Below are 18,179 nucleotides of genomic sequence, written 5' to 3'. Positions count from 1 at the left end.
CCTCTAGCTCACAGATACACCCATCATTATCAGAAGCTCATGGAAATGCCAAATTCTACCTCTATCTCATATAAAATAACCTTTAAAGAATAACTAGGAAAGATGCTTCCATTTTGCAGAGCTTCTATGGGTAACTGTGGTAAATAATCTTCACTGTGTGAACTATTTTACTTCAACATTATCCAAGAGCATCCTTTGTTACCTGTGAGGGAAAGCTCTTTGGTGTTGGTTCACACTCACATCCTCAAATGAAGTAATGCAAATGGATACAGAAGATACCTATGGTGGTCTGCAGCAAGATAAAACATTCAAGCTTTAGCATAGGTGGGGATTTTTGATTGCCTCATCGTTTTTTCAGGGAACTATTATGCTACCTCTTTCTACTCTTTTGTCCTAAATTCTTTTATTTGGTGGTAAGGAAAATAACAAAAGCAAGGAGTTCACAGAACAGGAAGTGGCAGCAGCATTGTCAGGTTACAACAGTTAAAACAAGCATTGTTTTATATCCTTACCAGATTTGCCACTACTTCCTTTTGAGCATGTAAGTGAATGAGTATTGTGTTAGATACTCATAATTGTTACTGAAAGACTTTGCAGGACTTTGTAGAAAGAGCATATCTACCCAGGATTCTCAGAAAGACATCAAAGTAGGCAGAGGGCAAACAGCTCTCCAAAGGCTGAACAGAGTGGTATTACACCTTCAATAAACCCAGAGGTGGGGGCATAAAAGACCAAGATACTCCAACTCAAGTATAGTATTTAAAATCTACATGAAAATCTATTTTACAGAAAAAGCAATGGGATGGACTGCAGGTCTCCAAGAAAGTGTAATTAGACAGTTAAACAACTAAATACTGGACAACAAATTGATCACTTTTGTACAAAGTTTATTAAGATGTTCAGAAGAATGAATTTGAAAAATCACGTAGCAAATAGTAATTTTAATTCAAGATCACAAGGCAACTTAAAACACCTAGAGCATTTATTTAGTTGACAAATAAAAATACAGCTATAATAACCATCCCTGAGCAATACTGCATTTTAAATATTATAATAAACAAGGTTATACAAATGTACCTGTATATGCAGACATAACATTGTTAAAACTTTTTAAAAGAAGAAGACCTGAAGATGAGCAACTTGCACTTTAAAGATGTGAAGCACAACTGGTTTTGGCAAACTTAAATATTACATTTACACAAATCAAGCTGTTAAGTTACTCTATAAACTACTTAAAGTAGTGCTGAATGCACTTTATTTTGGTTTGTCTGATCCTTTGTATCACATACCATTAGGATGTGACTTTTTTCCTTCATGGAACAGTAACAGCCAAAGACAATGTGCATCTTTTTCATTGCTAAACATTCCACGTGCTCAGCAATGGTGTGCATTTGGAAGTCAGAATGAAGAACACAGCATCCTCTGACAGTCCAGACTTTAAGCAACAGTCACAAAGAGTAGCTATTAACAAGTTTCAATACCCAATTTCTACATTCTCCTCTTTTCCAAAAGGCGTGGGTGGGAAGGTAGTTATGTAAAGTGGTCTAGCAACTAGATGGTGCCCAGGTCTTCAGACAGTTAAGTATCTCAGTCAACATGAACAGACACATAACAAAAATAAAATGCTATTTTATTTTCCCAACTAAGTATAACTAGTAGCTTTTAAATTAATATCAGCCTCTTCATTGCTGAGGAAGGAAAATGGCAGCTTCATTAACAGGCACTGCTAAGAATGAAAAGTTAATTTCTAGAAGAAAAAACAACCTGAATACTGAAAAACAGTGCACACATCAAAAGAATTTATTGTGTGCTCCAAATTTCTTGTGTAATGCTAATATTGTTCATTGTATTGCTGGTTATTTACAGTTTGATTATCCACCTTTGGTTGTGGACAAACTGTATAAGCACAAGTAGAATTAATTTATTTATTTCATTGATGGCACTGCCAAATGTCAACCAGCTTTCCTTTGCTGCTATTCACACTTTTTCTTTTTTTTTAAACACTAGCACATGTGAATTCAAGACATTAGGTAATAAAGTATCTCCTACATGGTAACTCTTATAACGTTAGAAATTTAACAGATCGAATAACGTCTCCTGTAAGTAAGTTTACAAGTACAAACACAGGTTCCAGATAACAGTATTTTACCTGTCAATTCAAATGGAAAGAATATAGTATTAAAACCCCACAACATTTGATTTAAATATCAATTACTTCCAAATCAAACAACATGATTTGAGCAGCAACTTGGACTAGGTGATCTCTGAGGCCCCCAGAGATAATATTTAAAGGTCCCTTCCAACACTAACTGTTCTATGTTGCTATAACTTACTACCCATGTGCTTAATATTCAAATAAATATATATTTTTATAAAGCTTTACAAAATGAAAGGCCTCATGTTACTAAGAGATGTAAAACCTATTTATCTTTCAGTTATTCACTAAACAGCTGCTTTTTCCTATGGTTATGTCCATTGATTTATAAATCAAGTAGATTAAGAATTACTGGATCAGTTAGAGCAAACAGGCAGTATTAGAAACAATAGAAGTACTGGAATGTAACGAAAGTGACATACACTTTGCAGGATTACAGTTACTTGAGTCCTTCACATGAAGCTGAAAGAAAAAACAACACCAATTAAAAACAATCTTTGAAGGTTCTATATACTGCACATGCTGTATCTTGTACTAACTAAAAAAATTAATTGTTTTGCAACATCAAGCAATAACTTGGCCCTAAGGTAATTACCTCCTTAAAAATCAGGTTTCTGGATAACTAGAAAATAGATGGGAAAATGCAACACAGGTTCAGTTTGTTATGCCACACCCCCCCAAAAAAAAAATCTGTTTCACTGTCAGCCATTATTAAGCACTTTTTGCCCACAACTCTGTCAGTACAAGAGGCTACACTCTCAATCCAGGACAGTCTTCTTCTTGCTGCACTCATAAAAATGCTGAGGGATCTCCTCAGAAGGGGTTTGTGATGGCAAGCAAAGCCCAACAGGCTTCCTCCTCAGTCCCTTGAGAAGTACAACAAGCAAGACCTGCTGAGGGAGTAGCTTCCCTGGATGACATGAGACACCTGTGATACAGGGGACATCCTTTACCTTATTTACTGAGCTGTCTTTGATGTCTTCCTTAGCTTTTTATATTTCACAGGATTCATTTGATAAGTATATCCTAACAAAAGATGTGGGAACTCGCTTTCAATGCAGCAGTTATTGAGAATGCATTTCTCAAGTCAACAAAACAGATGGGTTTGCCTTTGAAAAGTTCTTTTTAGAAAGAACAAAGAACTTCTCATATCTGGCAATTTTCCAGATAGCAGGTTGATCTGGACTGTTCATCACAGAAAATGAAAACAGCACACTTGAAGACAAAGATAAGACAACGATTTTGAATTAAAAAGATACAGGAAGCACTTGCAGATGGATATTGATATCTTCTCCCCTTTATTATCAGGTCAAGCAGCTTTGCTAAGAAGCTCTCCCAGTCTAGGTAAAAGCTGCAGTTTTTTGGCCTATATGTCCCCAAACCATCCATGCTCACTAATGTTTCTTTTCATTGTCTAGCATGGAATCTTAGAGAAGTGAAAAGGATACTCTTCCCCTTCGGATAACTGCATGTTCTCTGATTACTTTGTATGCCACAAAATGTCAAAATTCTAAGAATGTACACAAAACATGGAGAAGGTATCCCTAAATGGCCTCCCAATTCTTAAATGTCTAACAGTGCAGTTGCCACAACAAGAGAAATACTTTCATGTGCTTAAAAAATTCAATTGTTTACCTGAACGGCTTATCCCAGGAGTGACACAAGCATCACAACACCCATGAACTGAATGAAGAGCAACACAGGTGTCAAAAATGACCAGATAGGCCACAAGGCAACATTGAAACTGGGAATTAAAGCAGAAAGTATTTCGTAAGTTCAATTGTCATATTACGGAAACACCAGGCACACAAAGAAAACATGTCTCAAGAGGAAATAAGATTTAAATTACTTAACCTGGAAATATATTTGCTTATTTCTGAAAACAAAACCCATCAAGGGTAAAAGGCAAAGATACCTTTTACTTTCAGAAAACCTGTACTTGAAGCCACTGAAAATGAACTACTCTTTGACTTTTCCATGGGTATACATGGCAGCTGAGAGAAGCCTTAATCTGAACTTTCATCCAGACAGATTTCAGTTAACTGAAGAGAGAGGGGGAAAGCAACTTATCTTACAACTGAATTACAAGAATTACAGATTTGACAAATTATAAGCCATAGGGAACCTTTATTTTCTTCAATCTTCCTTTTTTTTTTCACTGCTGCAACAAATACTGACTGATACTCTGATCAAACGCCTAAACAAGAGGAAATCAACTTGCATGCAGAGAGCAAATAAATATACTGGCACAACATATGTAATTTTCTTCATTCACATGCATATTTTCTCAGTTCTGACTCATGTAACCTCATAAGTAAAGTAGCTCTTACTAAATGTACCATTCTAAGACAAAATATAAACCTTAAAGCTCATATAGCAGTAGTCAGAAGTCTAACATTTTGTATATATTTGCTACTTATAGACTGTTTGATAATCAAGAACTCTGACAGAAACTGATTAAGCTCAATTTTTTCTCAGGTAGAGAATGCCCCCTTGTCTTGATTTGTAAACTCCACAAATAGTTGTCAGAGGTGAGAAATTTACACTAACAAAGCTAATGACTTCAGTTTCCCCCTAAATTTTCAATATAGAAAAGATCCTGTACATCTCCAAGTAATATAACAACTTAATATACAGCTTCAATTGTTGCAAGTCTTGCTTTGTGGATGAAAGCTGGAAGTGCAAGAAATTATGCTACATAGACCTGGTATTGTCACCAATACATGTAGTAAAATTACAGAAATTATACTTCTTATAAAATGAGCCCATCAACACAGAGATTTGCACGTGCTTAGCAGCAGTTTGTACACAGTGTTTGAGCTCACCAAATTGCTGCTGCTATGAAGGTAGCTGTTGTGATAGGGATCAGTGCTGGGTACTGCTCATCATAGTCCTGAATTCCACAGTACCACTCAAGATACAGTATGCAGTAAAAGGCAACAGATAAACAGGCAACCAATAAACAAGTGCCACCGGCAAGCCACCAGCTGTGGGAAGAAAAGCACATTAAACCACATTTAGCACAGTCACATTGCAATTTGCACAGTAATCTTCACTCCAGTGTACAAGCAGAACAGACAATATCTGTTAAATAAACAGCTTGTGGCCTAGAGTTCCTGTAGATTTTACTTTAAATTACTTTTACAAAACACTTTTTGCCTTTCAGAGCCGTCTAATATAAACAACTGAGTTTAATTTTGCAATGAAACATTCCTTTCATTTATTCTCCCCTAAGCGTTTTGGAAGTGTAATGTGACTTCTTGTCAGGAATCTACTATACTACCACACCAAAATACTTTTCTACTTTTCATTTGTCACTAACGAAATCAAATAGGCTCCACTGCAACTGTGCTTCTCCCTGGTGATCTGCAATAGAAATGTTGCAGAAAGCCTTAATATGACTTCTGTTTGTGACCTCTCGAATTTAACAGACAAGAAGCATGAAGATTTTCCTTTATAGCTGCTGAAGAAAACCATAGAGACATCCAGAATTTTGAACTCAGAATCATAAAAACATAGGGTATGTGATTATTTAGGATGACACACTTTTGAACCTCTTCAAGGACATACTTCAAGACTAGGATGGGAAAGACAACTGGAGCAGAAGATGCACTTTAATAAAGTCTTACACTTATCTGAATGTGTATTTAACAAAGAAAAATTTCGAAAAGTGAATTCTTATTACCATAACTTGATTTCTAAATTACAAAGGGTAATCAAGGATCTTCCTACTCAGGTAACATCTGCTCTGCAATGGTACAACAAACATAATATACTACTTTGGAACATTGGTACTAGTAATTGAGAATTCTGCACTAAGAGAACTGTTGCCAAGGTCTGCCTGGACAAGCAGTGCAAGAAGACAGGGTTCTGACACCCCAAATTTTGATCACATGCTGGACTCACTAGTTTTGCTTTCACAGTCAGCTGTATGAAGGGTGTAACTAGCCTGGGAGAGCAGCTCCAGAGCACCTAACAGCAGAGAGCAAGGCCTTGTGCAGCTTCCACATACTGATATAACACTGACAACAGCAATGAGAGTTTTAAAAGCACTTCCAGCTGAAGTTATCTAAAAATATTTAACACACATCAATCCCATTGAAAATAATTTAATAGAAAAAGACTAGAAATAGAAATTACTTCATAGAAATTATTTGATTAATCTTTTGCTAACCTACTCAAAGTCATCTAGAGAACTGCTAGAGAGATTAACTTCTGTCTGACATTTAAAGATTCATTTCAGGGGGTTTTATTATAATAAAATCAATCCCCCAGCACTTTCAACAAAACAGGCATCTATTTCTTGGACTTAAGTGAAAACTTAAAGGTACAGTATTAAAATGTCTGGTATCAGAACAAATTCTGTATGTACAAAGATGGCTCAATAGTGTTTATGGAAAAAAAATTAGAGCGAATTTCAAGCATTGTAATCACTTAAAAATTAGTTTAATAATATCATCTTAGGTGGTCATCCACCTAAGCTTCCTGCTGAAGCAAGCTCAGCTACTGCCAGTTGCCCAGAATTACATCCAGATGGCTTTTGAGTATCCCCAAGGATGGAGACTCCACAACCTACCTGGGCAACCTGTCCAGTGCTCAGTCACCCTCACAGTAAAAATGTGTTTCCTGACCTTCAGAGGGAACCCTGGGTTTCAGTTTGTGCCAAGTGCCTCTGGTCCTGTCACTGGGCACCACTGGAAAGAGCCTGGCTCTGTCTCATTTGCACTCTCCCTTCAGGTATTTACATGCACTGACAAGATGCCTCTTAGTCTTATCCAGGCTGAACAGTCCCAGGTTTCTCTATTCCTATTGTAGATCTTGTTTATCCGTGATTTAAAATGCAGTGATCAGAGGTAACAAACTGAGTATGACTGGAAGACTAAAGCACAACTTTTTTGTAAGAAAAGATACCTTACCTATCTGCCTGTATAGTTTCTTTAATATTTTTTAAAAAATCAAAGTAGTATGTCACAGCTATTGATGCCAAAATCCAGAATGCAGAATGAATATTCAGTCTGGTAAGAGGCCTCATCGTCTTCTCTACAGCTGTAGACTCTTCTGTAAATAAGAACATAATTATAGCACTAAAGCCAGTCATTAAATGGAGTATGATTATAGTTACGTAAAACATCATGCTTTATCTTTTTAATTCATTTATCTTGGGAGATTATTATACTCATCATAATACACTTTATACTATAAATATCCTAAAATGTTCTGAACTTTTACTGAAATGAAACAGACTAAGCAAGGTACCCTTTGACAAAAAGATAAAGCGGTAACAATCAGCACAATACTGTGCCTGTGCACCCTTTTAGGAAACAGCTGACTAAATTTTGCAAGGGTTGCTTAACTAATTAAAATCTCCTGCTGTTATTAAAGCTTTTTTATTAGTCTAGCATATAGAATTTTAGCTTGTTATTTCCAATTGCAAATTTATTCATACCCTTCTTTATGAATTTTAGTATTTGCAAAATGATTTCAGGCACAAATTATTTCCTTGTTCTCAGCTGCAGATAATTCACATGTTTTCAGCTCCAGTTTTGGGAGATAGCTTGACTTACACTGCACACCTTCAGCAGGTAAGGTACTACTGTCATTATGCAGTAAGTACTTTCTCCTTTTCCCCTCATCACTATATACTGTTTTAGAGAGAGCAAGACAACAAAGCGAGCAGATGAGAAAGCCTTTCTTTGTGCATGACAGTAATGATGTAACAGTATTTACACACACTGTCCAAAAAGGTGCCAGAGGTGGTTTTGAGGTCTCACACTCTGAAGTTTATCCCCCAGGAGCTCCTGGCGGCCTGTGCGCCTCCAGCAGTGTCACAGGTGCCACCTGCTCCACACGCACCGCCACCGCCCGAGCGCACCGACAGCTCCGTGCAGCTCACAGGCAGCTTTAGTTTTCATTTCCTATAATCCTCCTCATCCTACGAGAGCTTGGGCCTGGAGCGCTCAAGCACCTCATTAGCATCAAGCAGTGCGCGGCTAAAGCCCCTGGCGTGTCCCACATGCAGCTCCGGCCAGCAGCAACACCTGAGGGCAGCCGGGGCCGCGCTCCGCTCCGCTCTGCCCCAGGCGCCCCGCTGCCGCCCCACAGCACCGCTCCCCGCGCCCCGGCACGACCCACCGGCCGTCCCGTCGCCCCGGGCAGGCGACTGCGGCTGCTGCGGGTCCTGGGGCTCCGGCCCGTGCCGCCCCGAGCGCCGCAGCCTCGGGAGCGCGTCCCCGCCGCCGCCGAGCTCCATGTTGCGCCGCTCCGGCAGTGACGCGGCAGGGCGGGAGAGGCGGCCGCGACCGCCCCGGCGTGAGGGCAGCGGAGCCGGCCGGCTGAGGGCCGCGGGCTGGGGTGTGTAAACCCCTTGGGGAACCGCACTGAGCCCCCCGAGACAGGGAACAGCGCCCTGTACAGCCAGGGGCTGCAGTGCAGGCTGCGTGCCGGAAGGATGCAGCAAAAAAAAAAAAAAAAAAGAGAAAAACTCTGTGTGCAGAAATGTTTTCCTCACCTGCCAACCCGATGTTCTCGAGGGCAGATGTTAGGAAAAGCTCAATTTTAGTGCCACAGAGCAGTGGTGTAGGTGCAAAATGGTCAGAGCATGGTGCTGTTATCTCCAGGCTCAGAGGTTCTATCCCCATAGGGACCATTCACCTCAGAGCTGGACTCGATGGTCCCTGTGAGTCCTTCCCAAAAGGAATATTCTGTCATTCCGAGAAATGCAAAGCTCTGGGAGGTTTCCAGAGCCACGGGAATCCTGCAGCACTCGAGACTGCAACTCATAACTGGAAATAATAAACATATTTACAAGACAAACTAGGTAAAAATCAAATAAACTAATGAAATGGTAAAATAGATTGTTCTGTTGTTGACTTCTGCATAACTAGATGCAAAGTCACATCAGCATGTTTCTGCAAACACAGCCTTGCAGCTGGTTAGATTACCATGACTTTCTTGTTTATTCACATGAACAAACTCAAAACCACTCAGTTTTGTTGGCAGATTAACTTTAGGCCTGGTCATTGTAAGAATACTGTAAATATTAAAAATACTATGAAAACACGTGCTGTATCTTCTGGGGTGTGTTCAGTGATCACGCCATTAACATGGCTTTTAAAATTGATTTTTTTTTTCTAAGAGTAATGATTCATTAAATTAATCAGATTATACATGTGGTTGCTACAAATCCTGTGCTTGCTCAAACAAAATCATGTGGTGTAACACTCTGACTAAGGCAAAAATCCCGCTGACTTCACAGTGGAAGTACCTGTCCCACATAGCAGCTGTTATGGATAGCTTTTCTTTACAGTGGGACTAAATGTAGAAATACTCAATAAAAATTCAGATTATAATAAGGAAGATTAAGAAAATAATCCCTAATTTCAGTATGTGGGTTTTACTTAACAAAATCAAATTTAGAGTCCTTCTAGCTGTATACAGATTAAAGTTCAAAAAACCAAGTGTTTAATAACCTGATTATATTTTTCCTCTCGGAGGGCACAACATTTTGCATGAAAACAATGATACGAGAAATGTGTGAAATTTTCACTTACCATGTGCATTCTTTGCATGTTGTGCAGCATTTATTAACAGAAAAGCCTTGCAGATACTTCCTCTTTAGTTTTATGTTGAGAAAACAGGAAAATAAAAAATAATGGAATGTAGGATGTGGTTAAAAAATTATGTATTTTATCAGTAAACCTCAAAAATATTTAGGCCATCCTAAGGGAAGAAACTAACTGAGAGAAACCAATTAGGGTAAAAGCTAAACTTTCTCTGAATGGCATTGGTTTTAAGCAGTTCTAAGCCTGCTGGATAACTATATTTTCCTAAATATACTATTGTCTGTTTTATAAATGAGTGAGATTCTAGAGACAAGTAAAACAGGGTTCTGGTTATTCTTTATTATTGTGCATTGAGTTTGAGTTTGAGTAAATTCAGCCTAAAAGACACAAGAACAGAAAAAGAAATTATTTCTCTTTCTCTGCAGAAAGACGGGCCTTCATTTACATCAGAATTTCATGTGAGACGTGTCATAGTAAGTAGAAATTGTTTTTCCAGCCCTAGAATATGCATCACATAAGGGCCAACCACATCACAGTCCTTCGTGACTACAGGGATTATTCTTTAGTAGTTCAGTTGAATATTTTGAAGTTAACAGCTCATGGGAGATCAGAGCTCTGCTTTCTTATCAATGAAATAGAGGTTTCTTTGTTTTATTTCCTTTGAGTGAAATGACTACCTTAGCCCTCACTTTCATCTTAGTGATTCAAATAAGAAACAAAGGAAATCTTCATGCACTTTCTTTGCAAAAGCTATTCATAGGATATATCTTTGATTTAAACATAGCAATTAAATAAATATGCATGCTTGTAAAGGTTAAGATTTGTTAATGTTGTTAAGCTGAACACTTCTGTTTACCTACAGAGTATGTATTGTGCAAAGAGCTGAAATAAGAGCTTCCCTTCCTGGACTGACTATTGACCTTAACTAAGACCGCTCATGTTCAGTGTTTGTAGAGCTGAGATGTTTTCTGTGATCTTTTCACAGAGCTTCTCTGATTCAGAGATTATTAATCCACCAAAGAAAAGATAGTGATCAGGAGCTGAAATGAGACTTACGAAATGAACAACATAATTAACAAAGCATCTAATCAACAGGCCTGTTATGGATAATTAATTCTTCCAAGTCAATGTTTAAGAATCCCTGCAAAAATGTTAACAAGAATGTTAAGATGTGGTGCTTGACATGATAAATTTAGTTAAAAGTTTGTGAAAGACATTTGTGTATTTGAAGATTCAGTGAAGGAAATGTGGAAAGGGCAAAGTTTGAAGCAGTATTTTGTTAACTGTATTCCTGGTCTCTCACAAGATTCAGTTCCCACACTTTGTGAACTGAATTCAACACGTTCACATTCTTTTAAGTAAAAAATAATGTTTTGTATGTTAGTTGAATGTCTTTAAATATTCAGGTTTTTCAGTTATGAGTGCAAGCTGAATTTTGCAATCTATTTGGATATTTTGAATATTTTATTTTCTTGCTGAGTACTTGCTGCTTACTGATTAGTTTGTTATATGTTGATTTACAGGTAATTCTTAACAACACACAAATATGGTAGCTTTTTATGTCTCTTGACTGGGTAGATATAAAATTTAGAATTAAGCCTCCCAGTTAAATTCTCGCTTTTAGGAAACCAAATTAGTTTTCTAGTATTATAGCAAATATTTATATCTTTTCCCCTATAACACAAATCAATAACTAAATTAGCCCAAATGTTATCTGTTCACAAAAGACCTTGTTGGAATTTTCTTCATTCCATATCAAAGTAGGGTGGGCTCCTTCCTATGTTAATTTGTAGCTGAAGTAGGTTGGATATAGTATAGGCATGGTTTTTAATTTTGAGGAATTATTGTGCTATATGCTCTGTGCTTTCTGTTTATGAGCTAAGTAATAATAAAGTGAGTAGTAGTACCTGCTGCCTATCTTCCACTATCAGGAGTAAAAGATTGGATGGGTAGAGATTCTCAATCCTTTCTGAATTTTGTCCTTGAACTAAAGCATTGAGTATCCTCTCTTACAATGGATGAAAAAGTAAATACATTGACTCATCTAGGTAACAAAAAAGCCTCCAGATAGTACTACAGTTCTCTTGCTTTCATCTTGCATTAACTATTTTAAATTCAGTACAATGGAAAAAAATCAGTAAAGGACTTAAAAGCACCTGGTGTGAATAACTCAATGCAGATCTGAAAAATAACTGCAGGGTGAAACTCAATTGACTCTGAATGTGGTCCATATACAAACTCCTGAACTCAAGCTGAATTCTCATGCGAGTATTAAATTGCAGTGCAGCCTTGGATTGACCCTTTAGGAAGGCAACAATACATAGAATAGTGTGTTTGATACCAAGGAGGCACTATATTTAAGCATGCAAGCATTTGAACTTCATGAAGAAAAAGAAAGCAGAAAAGATAAAGGCAGTTTAAAAGGTGAAGAGGGCATCTAAGAAAACAGAGAATAAATGCACCACATAAAGTCATCTGATTTATCTAGGTATGTTATTCCTCACCTTAAAAGTTGTCAGCGAATTACAAAAAAAGGCTGATCCAGAACATTACTTTAATCTGAAGTATTTATTTGATAGAAGGCCATCTTAACCTCAATTATTCTGATTAAAAATGTTAGATAGCTTCAGTGTTTGACTCTTGCCTTTCGCTATAATATGAATATAAAATAAAAAGACCATTCTGTTCATTCCATCTTCAAATGTGCAAACAAAACCAAAATATTTATCCAAATATCCAAAAATCATCCTATTTATCCAAAATAAATTGGATAAACTTTTCTCCTAGAAGTAGCTAAGTAAATTTTCCTATTTTCCTACTCTGTCTCTTCTAAATCATTTGTTGAGTTTAGTTTCACCTAACTATGCTTACTTTCTTAATGGAGTACAATGGCTCTTAAAATGTTTTCCCAAGACTACAGTTTAATGATACAAAGCATTTGGCAGCCATACTCCAGCTATAATTGTTCTTGACTACTCAATCCCCAGTAGTGGTATATAATACCTCGCAGTTTGAGGATTTGATCTGGTTTTAAAAGCCTGCAAAAATGCAGGGGGTGGTGGAAAGGCAAAAACAAATGGCCAGATGTGGGAGGGTGGGAAAGAGAACTCTAGGGAACTACTGAAACTGATTTGTTTACTGAGGAAAAAGTCTGTGCAACCATACATCTGTAACAATATGGAAAGAATTTCATACTTAGGGCATATAGGAAATATAGGGCACATATCCTAAGGTTCTGTGTGGTTTTTGAATAATGAACAGCAGATCTACTTCATGCAGGAAAGACTATCAGTTGTGGGAATGGGCATTCAAGTCAACCATTCAACATTTACTCTGCAGGAGTATTGGTCTCCTTCAGTGTGACACTTTATTCCTCTGTTGGAAGAGGTTAGCATCATTTTAGGCTGTGATAGCATATTAACTATTGTTTTGGAGATGTCTAGTGTCACCACTGCCAGTGATTTGACTGATGTACTGAAGCAGGGACAAAGCTTCTTGGGCATGTGGATCTCACTGTTAACAAGACTGGAAAGTACAGTTCAGCATAGCAACGTCTCACTGGTGTATATAATGTGGGATTCAGCTCATGCTGTTTGCCTGGAGAATGTTTCTGTGAAGTCCTGGAAAAAAAATACAAAACAAAGCTCTTACATGCTTCATTCATGACAAAGGTTTTCTTTGTCATTGTCCTTCACAGTCCACTCCCACTTACATAGGGTCAAATTTTCATGTATTTTGAACAGGTATTGTAATTAATTGGACAACAGAGTTAGAAGGAACACTGACTGAGTGCTACACTGTCCAACAGAGACAGGAAGAGAAAGATGTTTCCTCTATGGAGACTGAATTCAGCAATCTGAATTTTTGGCTGGAGGATGATAGAACAATTCCCATTATTTTTTTGGCTAATCGGCATAACAAAAACAGGTCTTTAAGAACATCAACTGAGCTCATATTTTTTTCTTCTCATGGAAAACTTACCCAATGCTAACCTCTGTAACCATGTAAGTTCTGAAAGTTCACCAAAAAAAGCTGAAACTTTCAAAGGTGTAACAGCTGAGACAGAATTGCAGCAGCAGGAAGCAAGAGGAAACATATTTTCATGGTGAAAGACATGATAAGAAAAAAAGTCCAGGAGAAAATCCTGGCCCTGTCTCATCCACAGAAAACATGAGCCTTTGTCATATATGGATACTATACAGTGTCAGTAGCTGTGTATTCATCCTGGAATTCTTTCTCATTATCAAGAGAAAAGGCCAGCAGAAGGGCAAAAAATCCAAATATAAAAGTGCACTTTGTATATATTAATGGCTGGATGGTGGAAGTTCATTACATGGCTGCTGCAAAGAACAGGATGAAGGAGTTAACACAGTGTGGTTTGAGCCACCTGCAATGCAGGTGGAATTCTGCTTCTTTTTCATTCAGGTTTTTTCTTTGTCATTTAAGTGATATGTAGTGATCTGAATACTTTCAAACTAATTTCATGCTGCCTGAGAGGAAGATCCCATAACTTTTAAAATTTTCTAATTTTCTAATAAAACAAATTTTCTAATAAAACAAATATATGGGATTTAAGTTTGACTGTAATGAAGCCTCAGGCTTTCTATACTAATTCAGTACTAACGCGTTCCATGTAGAAATTGAGAAGAAGGGTTTAAGGGGTGGGTAGGCATACAGACACAGTTTCTGGTTTTCTGTTACTTCCAAGTAATTTCAGGAACTATAAAACTGCTTCTGTTGGAAGTCAGTATCTTCTGCTGTAGCTCAGGTTTGAAGTTGCAGAGCAAGAGCAGTTTCTATAAAAAGAATCTAATGAGAAGGATAAAACACACAAAGACTGGACAATTCTAAATCTCCTAGAATAAATTGGAAAAGGAAAGATAAATAAAAAATAGATGTGTTTGAGAAAATTAAGATCTATGATCTGCAGTCTTGCAGAAAAAAAGTCCAAACTAAGCAAAAAGCTTGAAGGTTTTTCAGCCTTTACTGTCTGAGAGCATAAAAGCATGAGGATTCAGGTGCAAAAGGAATTACATCCCAGAAGTGCAAAGAAAAGCAGTAGATTACTGCAGCAAAAGGAACTGTATCTATCAAGTGCAAGGGAAAGTTACTACTAAAACTTCCTCTAGTCCAAGTGAAATTTAGAATTCAATATAAAGTAACACTTCCTGCAGAAGTACTAATGGGAAACATAATATGAAGCTTTTCTTGGCTGACAGAGCAGAAAAGAAACTTAGAGGACTTATTCTTGGTTTTTTTCTTAAAGGCTAATCCGGGAGAAGAAAGGGGTAAATGTTGAATATATTGACTAAGATATCTTGTAACCCGTGAATACAGCTCAATGTACAGAACAATATGCCTTTTTTCACTTATCTCACACAAAAAGTTTAATATTTGCTCTCTTATTTCCTTAATAAGGGTGAGTGTTACAGCCTTAAAAGTTTCCGAATGAAATCATGTATTGGGTCTCTGTATCCTGTGGTCATCAGCTATGAGCCACTACTCATGTAGGGCTCTGACTACATTGTACTGATGCAATTGGATTATAGCACCAGGTGGGAGGATCAGTTTTCACAGAAGAATGAACTACTCTAATGCACCAGGACAGTGGAGGGCTGAGCACAACAAATAAGTAGCTGTCCTTTGAAGCTTTTTTTCTTCCCGTGATTAAACTCCCTGCTTAAGTGCTTGTACTATACTTACAACGAAAGCCACTAGCTTTAAACAAGTTTCTAATTTACATTGTTTCTTCCTTCCCCACCCTGCCACAAAGACACCCAACTTTCAATACACTATTTTAGAAAGGAAAATTTTAACAATAAGGCATATTTGATTATGGAGTTATGTTACACTGTTTAGAAAATTACTAAAATAGATCCAGATTAAAAAAAAAAAAAAAACATGGTAAATATGCTGCTTAATTACTGCTGGTTTTCTGTCTACTTGAAGGATTCAGTGATCTGTGAGGGATTCTGCCTCCCTCTGAAACAATTACCACTAAATTCATAGTAACCTCAATCTGATCAAGACATCATTAATTGCAATGAGTAATTTAAAGTCCAGATCTCTTGTAAGGGGAAAAGCCAATTTCAGTCCTCTGAGTACTTTATTAATTGCCTAATGAAAAAACATTGAAGTTGGGGTTTTTTCACTGAAGAGCTGCATGTTAATAATGCAACTCTGCATGGACTGGAACAGCACTTGAAGTCTTCTATAATTAGAGGCACAGACTCATCTACCATACCACCGTATTTCCAGGAACACCCAGAAAGAATATAGCCACAAAGCATATTGTTCCCCCTCCCCTTCTTCCTGCCAAGAGAGTAGGAAAAGGTAATACTACTGTAGCAATATATAATGAGGTTATACATGGTAATTGCAACAGGGCTTACTTACAACAGACTCCCACTAATGGTTGCCAATAGAGGCATACCTTTGATTCATGTCTGCCAAATCATGGGGAAAAAAACTGAACATCAGCTCCTTTACTCTTCACAGAAAGGGCAAGAATAATTTACAATATGTTTACTCCCCTATGCAGGCACTACTAACCCAATGCACAGGGGAGTCAGGCATTTGAACCTTTAAGAATCACAACAGTTAAAGCAGGAAAAAAAATTGCAAGGTCAAATCCTACTCTGATAGCTCATCTGCATCCTGTTGTTCTGATATTCTATATTTTCAGCTTTCAACTGATCCATGGTGTTTGAACATCTAGCCTGCTGCTTTGCATCATTCAGTGATCACTGCAGTAGACCCTGGGCATCAGACACCAGAACTCTGTGATGACAGGAGCCAAGAATCTGGTTATCTGTTAGACTGAATAAAAAGAACTGGTGCACAGCTTCAGGAGTTCTTTCACACTCTTGTTTCCATCTGCTACAGTTCAGCTTCTTTGACTGCAGATTAGATAATGCTGGTGATTTTCATGAGCAGAAATCATTGTTCTCCCAAGTTGTGAAAGATCACTTGCAACACAAAGCAAGATTTGCTAGATATGCAAGATATGCATAACATGAATAAGCCAAACTGCCCTTGCCAGTTTGAAAAATGAAAAAAAATGCAGGTGATGAGTTCATGAGCAGGCCAAGACAACAGCAGGGCCCTTACTGAAAACCTGTGGGTGCTGCAGTGCCCAGCAGCAGCACAGCCAGCAGTGCCACACCACAAGTGATCAGTCAGAGCGAGTGCTCTGCCCTGCTCGGGAACTGACCTGAGCTGATACCCTCCCACAACACAGCAAGGCAGCTGGAACCAGCTGGGTGATGAGAGCTGGGCCACACAAGGAACAGGAAAACAACCCTGGGGAGTGGTGCTTTGAAGTGCAGGACAGAAAGAGGCTGGATTGTAGTTTGAGGGAAGATGATGGAGCCATGGTGCAATATTCCTGCCACAACCATAGCAGCTGCTGCCTTTGTCCATTAGCGCTGCTGCCATCACAACTCAAGATAGCAGCTGCAGCAGCTCAGCAGATGCTTCCATAGGTGTGTCAAACATGTGCTGTGGTCAACAACTAAAGATGAAATGTGTAAGAGAATAGCATAATTTGGAATTAATTCTAAACAAAACAAAAAACCCTATGAAAACAAGGAACAATTCCTTTGACAAACTTGTTTAGGATCTTAACGTAACAGTATCAGTTGTAAAATAAATAGTGTGTGAAGATATAATTGCACTGCATTGATTTCAATTTCACTGACAAGGATTTATTTTTATGTGTCCTAAATTAAAAAACAAAAAAACCCATAAATTTTTGAAATGCTCTCAAACAACTTCTCAGAGTGTTTTCCTATCTGTAAATAAATTTTACTCTATTTATCTCCAAAGTAATTTTTTGTGAATTAACCACACCTCTTATTGAAGAGATCTTAAATTTATTAGGTGCTTTTCTTGCAACTTTTATAATAAGACAAACATGTACTGGACCCAGTGTATCAGTTAATTTTTCAATATTTATACTTTAAATATATTCAATCCTTCTACAAAATCAGGTATTTTTACTATGGAGCTTTATAGAAGTGTATCTGCTTGAAATCACTAGGCAATTTTTTAAAACGTCATACCACCAACTGCTCTATAACTCTGTTTTTAATAGACTACATCATGATTGGAAACTTCCTACATGGAAATAATTTCACATTTAAGTAAAAACCTATAAAACTTTAAGTAACTTTCCCCAGGCAGTTCTGTTTCTTACATACCTGTAACACTTCTGGCCTACCTAAATTGTTTTGGTGACTGCAATACACTACAATACAAATGATGTATAATTTGTGGATTTATTATGCAATTATAAAGTGACAAGATTTCATGATTTTAAAATAATCTATTTCATCGGTCAATTTTTAGTCCATGTAACCACTTCTGTTAAAGTCAGTTGCATTACTAATTAACACTTTCAGTAGCAATGCATATATACAGGTAACTCACTCTTCAGATTTCCACTGAATATGCAATATTGC

General features: G+C 37.5%; 1 protein-coding gene across 3 annotated transcripts; it reads right to left on the bottom strand.

Annotated features, from left to right (window-relative positions):
- Window positions 1–870: 870 nt before the first annotated feature.
- TMEM128 (transmembrane protein 128) lies at window positions 871–8,839 on the bottom strand. Of its 3 annotated transcripts, XM_085059808.1 has the most exons (6): window positions 8,664–8,839; window positions 7,072–7,213; window positions 4,981–5,142; window positions 3,791–3,899; window positions 2,578–2,617; window positions 871–2,149 (listed from the first exon to the last, which is right to left on the bottom strand). In XM_085059808.1, exons 1-4 carry the CDS (start codon window positions 8,800–8,802, stop codon window positions 3,800–3,802), a joined length of 543 nt encoding a protein of 180 aa, XP_084915934.1. In that variant the 5' UTR covers window positions 8,803–8,839; the 3' UTR covers window positions 871–2,149; window positions 2,578–2,617; window positions 3,791–3,799. The 3 variants fall into 3 exon arrangements, with proteins under 3 accessions (XP_084915934.1, XP_084915933.1, XP_084915935.1); XM_085059807.1 differs by having other exon boundaries at window positions 871–2,617; window positions 8,664–8,835; XM_085059809.1 differs by lacking the exon at window positions 8,664–8,839 and adding an exon at window positions 8,288–8,445 and having other exon boundaries at window positions 871–2,617.
- Between the last annotated feature and the right edge of the window lie 9,340 nt (window positions 8,840–18,179).

Source organism: Lichenostomus cassidix, chromosome 4 (assembly GCF_008360975.1).
Source record: "Lichenostomus cassidix isolate B80296 chromosome 4, HeHo_3.0, whole genome shotgun sequence".
NCBI classification, from domain to species: domain Eukaryota; kingdom Metazoa; phylum Chordata; class Aves; order Passeriformes; family Meliphagidae; genus Lichenostomus; species Lichenostomus cassidix.
Note: the sequence above shows the minus strand (reverse complement) of the source record. Positions and strands in the feature narration are given on the sequence as shown.

Bases quoted from the DNA above. Each gene is read 5' to 3' on its own strand.
- TMEM128 (XM_085059808.1), bottom strand. From the start codon at position 8,802: ATGGTCCCTATGGGGATAGAACCTCTGAGCCTGGAGATAACAGCACCA. The intron at 7,214-8,663 runs GTGAGGAAAACA...TCTTATTTACAG, and splicing joins CGAGAACATCGGGTTGGCAG to AAGAGTCTACAGCTGTAGAG. The intron at 5,143-7,071 runs GTAAGGTATCTT...TTCTTCCCACAG, and splicing joins GAAACTATACAGGCAGATAG to CTGGTGGCTTGCCGGTGGCA.